Source organism: Rutilus rutilus (assembly GCF_951802725.1).
Source record: "Rutilus rutilus genome assembly, chromosome: 8".
Classification (NCBI taxonomy): Eukaryota; Metazoa; Chordata; class Actinopteri; order Cypriniformes; family Leuciscidae; genus Rutilus; species Rutilus rutilus.
Genome location: NC_140222.1, coordinates 3,972,262 through 3,980,203, shown reverse-complemented (window position 1 = coordinate 3,980,203; position 7,942 = coordinate 3,972,262). Strand labels below are relative to the sequence as shown.

The 7,942-nt window shown below is 39.5% G+C and overlaps 1 protein-coding gene across 2 annotated transcripts; it reads right to left on the bottom strand.

The window, feature by feature from the left end:
• Positions 1-885: 885 nt before the first annotated feature.
• Positions 886-7,708, bottom strand: LOC311295001 (uncharacterized protein). 2 transcript variants are annotated; one of them, XR_014628160.1, is made up of 4 exons: positions 7,565-7,708; positions 4,425-4,472; positions 3,825-4,043; positions 886-2,317 (listed from the first exon to the last, which is right to left on the bottom strand). XR_014628160.1 is itself a non-coding variant. In XM_084416167.1 (2 exons), exon 2 carries the CDS (start codon positions 2,310-2,312, stop codon positions 1,254-1,256), a length of 1,059 nt encoding a protein of 352 aa, XP_084272293.1. In that variant the 5' UTR covers positions 2,313-2,317; positions 3,825-4,087; the 3' UTR covers positions 895-1,253. The 2 variants fall into 2 exon arrangements, 1 of the variants encoding a protein (XP_084272293.1); XM_084416167.1 differs by lacking the exons at positions 4,425-4,472; positions 7,565-7,708 and having other exon boundaries at positions 895-2,317; positions 3,825-4,087.
• Between the last annotated feature and the right edge of the window lie 234 nt (positions 7,709-7,942).

Below are 7,942 nucleotides of genomic sequence, written 5' to 3'. Positions count from 1 at the left end.
GAATTGATGGTAGCCACCACCTGAGGTGGTAGGGTACTCAAACCTGCCGTGTCCCGTCCAGGACCCACACATGTAGGTACCACGGATCAGGACGTGGGTGCCAGAGGGTGTCCCATCTCTGAGAAAGGAGGTCCTTCCTCAGAGGAATTGGCCAGGAAAGGGCCGTCGTGAAGAGCACCAGTTCGGAGAACCAAGTCTGGGAGGGCCAATAAGGCGCAACCAAAAGGACCTGCTCTTCATCCTCCCTGATTTTGCACGGGACCTCCGTGCCGAGAGTCCCCTCAGTCAGGGAATAAAACAAGGGGCAGTGCGAAGAGTCTAGGGAGGCAAAGAGATCAACCTGTGCGTCGCCAGACTCTTCCCTAATCAGCTGAACCGTCTGGGGATGGAGTCTCCATTCTCCAGGAAGTGGCTGAACCCATGAGAGCTCATCGGCCGCACGGTTCAGCTCTCCCGGAATGTGAATGGCTTGAAGCGACCTCAGATGCTTCTGACTCCATAGGAGGAGATGGCGGGCGAGTTGCGACATACGGCGGGAACGTAGACCACCTTGTCGGTTGATGTACGCTACTGTCACCGTGAATCTCTGACCCATCGTCGTCTTCTTCGTTGAATATCTGTCGCTCTGTATATACGTCATCTGGTATAATTGAAACGATTGGCTATGAGCTATGTACAGGCGCATTTGATAGACATTTGTAGCTCCCAATAAACGGCTCTGGGCATTCGTAAACCACGCCTCAAATACGAGAAAATGCACATGTGGTTCCCAGACCACGTCTCAAAGAGAAAGAGGTCTGACATTAGCCAGGCTAACTTTTAGATGCAACTAAAGTAAAATTATCAAATTATTTATCCTTGATGCAAGAAGAAGGAGCAGACAATAAAAATCGACAATAAAAGTTTAATACTTGGTGCAGAAAATACAAAAAGAAAGTAAAACTGGAAGCAAATAAGACAGATCTCTCTCTTTATTGACTAACAAGATAGCAAAGCATCTCAATCAGCCTCTTCTTCAGCTTCCTGAGCAAGAACAGTTAGTAAAAAATGTTAAAAAACCACTTGTACTTTTAAACATAGATTATATTAAGCAACATTATGCGCTCAGCAGCTTCTGTGAACATAAAGCCTGTCTACTTTAATTTGATTGGTCATCTCAATGTTGATGAGCGGCGACAGACCGCAGAGCTCAGACGAGAAGATCTTGGAGCTGTGCAATATCCTTGCAGCACTAAAGTAGAGTTAATAGTATATTAGGCAATTATTTCACAACCTTTGTTATATACACCTCGGAAATATACTGAAGTCTGGACCTCGGTGACTTCATAACTGGCTACAGCCGTGGTTGAGGCTGGTTTAGACAAACTAATAGGAAAGAGAGGTGGCATCACACTTGAAAGTGCCGGAACTGAAGATAAGCTACTTAATGTGAGTTTTGTATGTCTGTGTAGAGTAGATGATTGAGTGAAGCTCTTCCCACATGCAGTGCAGTGATACGGTTTCTCTCCAGTGTGGATCCTCTCGTGTGTTTTCAGGGTTCCTGAATGATTGAATCTCTTGTCGCAGTGTGGACACATGTAAGGTTTCTCTCCAGTGTGGATCCTCTCGTGTGTTTTCAGGGTTCCTGACTCTCTGAATCTCTTGTCGCAGTGTGAACACTTGTAAGGTTTCTCTCTAGTGTGAATTCTCTGGTGCCGGTTTAAATGTTCAGCTGTAATAAAAGTCTTCTCACACTCAAAGCACACATGATTTCTAACACCAGTGTGCATTTTTTGATGAAGTCTTAAATCCTGCGGACGTGAAAAACTCTTTCCACACAAAGAACATGAATGTGTTTTCTCCTGTGAATGAACTGTCAGGTGTCTCTTTAGGTTTGAAGCCCACAAAAATGTTTTGCCACATTGATCACATTCATGCAGTTTCTCTCCAGTGTGGATGTTCATGTGAGACTTAAGGTGTCCTTGATGTCTAAAACTCTTCCCACACTGATCACATGTGAACGGTGTCTCTCCAGTGTGGATCTTCATGTGTTCCTGAAGGTGTCCTTGACGTGTAAAACTCTTCCCACACTGATCACATGTGAACGGTTTCTCTCCAGTGTGGATCCTCATGTGTTCCTGAAGGTGTCCTTGTTGTGTAAAACTCTTCCCACACTGATCACATGTGAACGGTTTCTCTCCAGTGTGGATCCTCATGTGAACCTTGAGATACCGTTTGTATATGAAACTCTTTCCACACTGAGTGCAAGTGAAAGATTTCTGAGATCTTCTTTGATGTTTCTCCACTTCATTCACTTCTTCATTCTCATCCATCGGGCCTGAAATTAAAGTAAAAAAATGCTCAGTAAATCAATAAAAGAAAAATGATGTAGAGAGAAAAAAATATATAAAACCCAAATGTAATTGCAGAAAGTACTGAGTTGTGTTCAAACAACTGTTATACAAGATTATGATGATTTTGATCCATTATGTCCCTGGAATTTTCCATGAAAGGGGTGCATTAATGTACTAGACATTATTTTTTTTATTCATTAGAGGCACAAATCTATAGAGCCCCTAATAATGGGATATTATGATGGGAGGAAAAAATATTTCAATACTTTTTTGTTCCCGCAAGAAACTTTTTGATATTCGCAAAACATTAGAGATATTTGTGAGCAAACGCAAAATTACACATGGGAACGCAAACGCTTTTGCGAGGGAGATGTAAGGGCGTCCTCAGGCAGTGGTTCAGGCTTTAGTGGTTTTGTCGAATAAAGAAACATTATCAGCATGCTGGTGTAAAACTGTGTATTTCTTATCTATTACCTCCCATCGCTACCAACCACGGACAGTTAGTATAGTAAAAAATATGTGGGAGAGCATTGCAAGTTTGTGACTATATTTTAGGGGAGCAACGGTACATGTATTCATCCCGAACCGTACGGTATAGGCCCGGATTGGGCCCTTGTATACTTGTGATCCAATTGACCAAAACGCATCTTAACACCAGCTGTAGACAAAGCCTCACAATCTTCTTTAATCCTTTTGAACATGTGATTGAAACCAAATGTGAGACATTTAAACTGACCAATCAGCAGATTACAGCTTTCCCACATCGTACTGAAGGTGTGACATTTAGCAAACCTCAGATGTACACACACATCTTGGCCGACAGACCTTTATCACTATCAGCACTTCTTTACGGATCACTAATGGCCCTTGTGGTAAGAAAGAGGGGGTTGGAGCAGGAAAGCAAACATCTTTGTTCATTTGCAACCCTAAAGAACGCAAAAACAATGAAATATAGTTTTTCCATCACCATGTCCCTTTAGGGGCTCTGAATAAATCACATTTTTGTAGTGAGAACTATTAAATATTTGATAAACTATGCAAATACCTAAAATATTAACATTTAAAAAATACGCAATAATGCTATAATTTTAACATTCCCTGTTTTTACACAAACTAAACCACGTGTAGCAAAGTCTATTTATTTGATCATTGTTTTTAAATGTTCGTGTTTTAGAAAGTTAATAACAATATTTTGGAATGTGCAAAAACTGTATTAAGACATATCCATCATTTTGGTAACATGGTTGCAGTAATTGTGAACCAGATGTAAAATAAACAGAAAAAAAAATGCTCAGATAATACTTATATTGACTTACAGATAACAAACATCCTTGTTTAAAAAATGTTTGCACCCGGTTCATATTATTTGCTGCTTTAATTATAATTCACAACTAGATTTGTCCTACTATAACAGAGCTAAATCTGATGAACTGCTTTATAACCTTAATGTTCTTCAGCCTCACTAATGAAGAATCAGGAATAAACACCAACCTCTTTGTTCTTCAGTGTTTCATTCTGCAGTGTTCTGGATCTCTCATGTTCTCACTGTCCTTCAATAAACTCTGTCTTTGCAGATTTCAGCTCTTCCTGATGGTTTGATGCTCGTCTTCACTTGTAGCTGATGGGAATATTCCAGCATTTATTGGTGAACTGCAGTGGGAGGAGCTTCACTGAAGGAGGAGGAGCTTCACTGAAGGAGGAGGAGCAGATCTGACAAAATCAAGAAGAAATCACTTACTGAGTTTGTTTTTATTCTAATTCACACATGTCTATCTATCTAGAGAAGTAACTTTTAAGTAAATTAATGGAAAAGTGTCAACCACATACTTTATTTCTACATTTATCTTACCTCTCATTAACATATTGGCAAAGAATTTTATAAAATATTATGGAGTATAACATTTAACAGACACTGAATATATGAAAGAATAAAGATGAAAGAATAAAACTTTCTAAAAAATAAATGTACAGATTTGCAAGAAACAAATAAAGCAACAATTGAGTTTGACTTATTTTGTTATTGTTTATCATGTTTTATATGAAACATTTTTAAATCCAGATTATTGAAATAAACAGTGTTATAAAACTTACCTATATCTTGCAGATGTCACAATAGCTGATCGTGTCGTTTGCTCAAATCTGTTGACAATAAAATGAGCTTAATGTGTGAATTTACAGATCTGAAGACATCAGCATAATGAATGAGGAGAAAACAGGATCTATTGACATGAAATAAAGAGGCTTTTCAGCTGCTCTGATAATAGTGATGAGCCATAGACTATCAATACTCATTCAACAAGCCATTCAGGATCAGCAGATCATCTCACTTTATTATAAGTATTTGCTGCTAGAAACAGATTGTTTGAGTCAGAATATCTGCTGAAAGACTATTAAAATGCTTTAAAATTACTATTATTTCTCAAATGACACAGAAAACATAGTAATAATATAAAGACAGACACTATGACACCCATCTTTATCAACCATTGTAATTTGTCTATATGAATCTAAATATAGTTTGATTTCCTAATAACAACAAAGTAGTTCGCTAACATCTTACCGTTTTGTATGTGAAGAGAAACCAAATCATGAAGACTGTATTTTAGTGAGCAGACACACGAACCGCGCAATGTTTTACTCTTCAGTTAATTCTTAGCAGTGTTCTTGTGAGTAATTCTCAGAGGCTTGATAAATACGGGCCCAGACCTTTATCACTATCAGCACTTCTACCTTTACCCAGGGCTCGACATTAACGCTTGTCCGGGACAAGTAGATCTTTTGAAGGGACAAGGCTGAGGTTCGCAGCCTCTCGAGAAGAAATCTGAACAAATGAGTGCAGCTCGCACAAAGAAACTCAGTGAACAACACACTGCCTATAAAAATTCAAAATGTGGAGTTTTTATATTTTTAACATATGATACAGTTAAGCAACCTCACGCGCCGAGTGCTGTTTCCTGAATACCATCACGATTGAAAATGTAACATTGATGTAATACAACAGTTCAATAAACAGTTAAAATTAAGTCACTTAGTGGAACCATTCCTCTTGGCAACAACTTCTCCCTTCTTATAACACCAGTTACATCCATGTTCCCCATTACATTGTTTTATATATTGGACAGTGCAGTGAGCAACACACAGACAAGATTAAACACACGAACATTCAAGCTTTGTGCATTACTGTTAGACATTCCTGCTCTAGCTGAATGCATTTATCCACAAATGGCTGCATAAAATAATTCAATTTGGGCTTAGAAGCACCAAACCACTAACCAGCCAGCAACACATCTGCTTCTCATGTCTGGGGGAAGCCCGTCGATTATGATTTGGATTGGCCAAATGTGGAAGGGAGACGCTTTAAAAATGGGGATCCCAACTACATTCCAAGTAAGTGAAAGGTTCAACTGGTCTGGATCATTTAGGGTAGTGGTTCTCAACGGGGGCGTTGGCAGCAAGATTTTTGAAAGGGGGGCGTTCACGAGTTTAAATATATAACGCAAATTTTTGTTCATTTACTTTTATTCATTTTAAGCATTTAGTAATTTATTTCTAATAAACACTTTAAGTGGGCTATTTAAAAAGTGTTAGAACTATGTATATGTTAAATTATGTTGTAAAACATGCGCAGAGTGTGATGCCATATTGTGTGTGCACGCTGGTGCGCGTGAAAGAATACGTCAGCAGCGTTAAAAAATTAAATAAAAATTGTCCGCAGCCGCTCTACTCCTGACCGCAAGTCCACCGTCAGTGTTGTAGGTAGACACTAGGCAGGTTTTTTATGTTCATTTCTATTGCATTATGATTGAAACCATCAATAATGTCAAAAATATGATGTCCATTCAAGTTCGGGTGTGTGTATGCTGTTTAAATGAGTGTTCTCACCGATACACTTGTTGTGATTCGCAGAGTTTTGACGAGTTGTATTTTGACGATATTATTTCTTATTCAAAAGTTTAGAATGCCTAACATTCTAAAATCTTCCAGTTTAATGTGACATGTAGCCTAAGCTATGTATCGTTACTTTTGCAACGACTCTATTATTATTATTTTTCCAGTCATAGACCAGCGCTCAAGCACTGACTAGAATCCAGCGCATTCACGAGCTCAAAAAATGCGTTTCGCGCTGACAACAATCCGGTGGTGCCCAGAATCACGCAGCGGAGGAATGGAAAGTTGACAAGCCATTTAAAAGTATTGACTTAAAGCAGCACTAGGTAACTTTTCAACTTTCATAATATATTTCCAAGACTCTTGTGATGGTACATCGACTTACAATAGGTTGAATGACACGTCTGCCATAGCCTGACGGTGGTCTGTATAGTTTTTAATCGTACTTTTAAACTTCGGGGTTCGGGTAGTAATGGTGCATTCAAGTCCTCCTGGGAAGTTCGTACGTACGAGGTGGGAAGTCGTGCTTATAACGGCATGTGCGTTCAAGTCACTTTCGTCGGAGCAAGATGGCTGTGTACTTTCTCTTAATTAATTACACAAAAATACAGTAAGGTTCTTAAACTCTTTTTCTAGAAAATGAAGAACAAAGAAATGTGCATCAGGTGTACTTTGTATTTTTATGTTTTAAATTAATTTATGAAGCCACTGCCAACTCATCGTTACATGTTGCATAGTTATATTATAATTCTATCATATTCTGTGTTGGGGATTAGCTAACTGCACTGTAAATAGAAAAGCCTGACAATATCACAGCTAAATACCTTTACGTATTGTGTATTCCGCCATGTTAATCACTGACACACCCCCAACTCGTAAAGATCGGAGCTCAGAGAAAATCCCGAGCTCCCCACTGGTATTTACGACATTGTGGTGGCGTTCAAGTGCGTTCAACTCGTAAATACGATCTATACGAGATGACTTGAACGCACCATAACACCCGCGCACAGAAAGAACTACAAAATTCGACTGCTTTACGGCATAGGCTACCTCACTTCCCCCAACGCGTCCTCACATGCTGTTGGACTTGTAAGTATATTGTTTATCACTCGGACAAGCTTTCACTCGTTGGTGTGAGCTAAAAAGCACAGCGTTCTTGTTGATGGATTAGTAACTTAAGACATCTTCGGAGGCTAGCTCGATGTTCGACGATTTGAAACGCGTTGTGTTTATTCCCCAATCGAACTTGTGTAACTGTCTGTCACACGTTTTGCCGTCCACAGCATTACTTGATAGACAAAAATAGGACAAGAATGAGCATCAAAAAGACACAACCCGCTTACCCGTTCGAGGCGCACATACAATACACTACAGACTGTGTCGAGTGAGTTAAACAGGGCGCGCGCAGCTCTTAAAGGGGCCACACCTTATTGCCACTCGTTACAGCTTCCATCTGACTGAACAGGGACCGGTCTACAGGGGGGAGGGGATCAGGCCGTGAGTGAGAGACTGCTCTGCGTGAGTGGTATTTACGACAGTAACGTTAAATACAAGTAGTCCACAGCGACTCTAGGGGTCGTTGTTTGACCAAAACGGAATTCTTACCTAGTGTGGCTTTAAGAAACACTTATATTTTTTCTAATATTTTCAATAAATCATGTTCCCATTCACTCCGGCGACGAATTTTAAAACTAATTAAACTAAATTCTATTTAGAAGGTA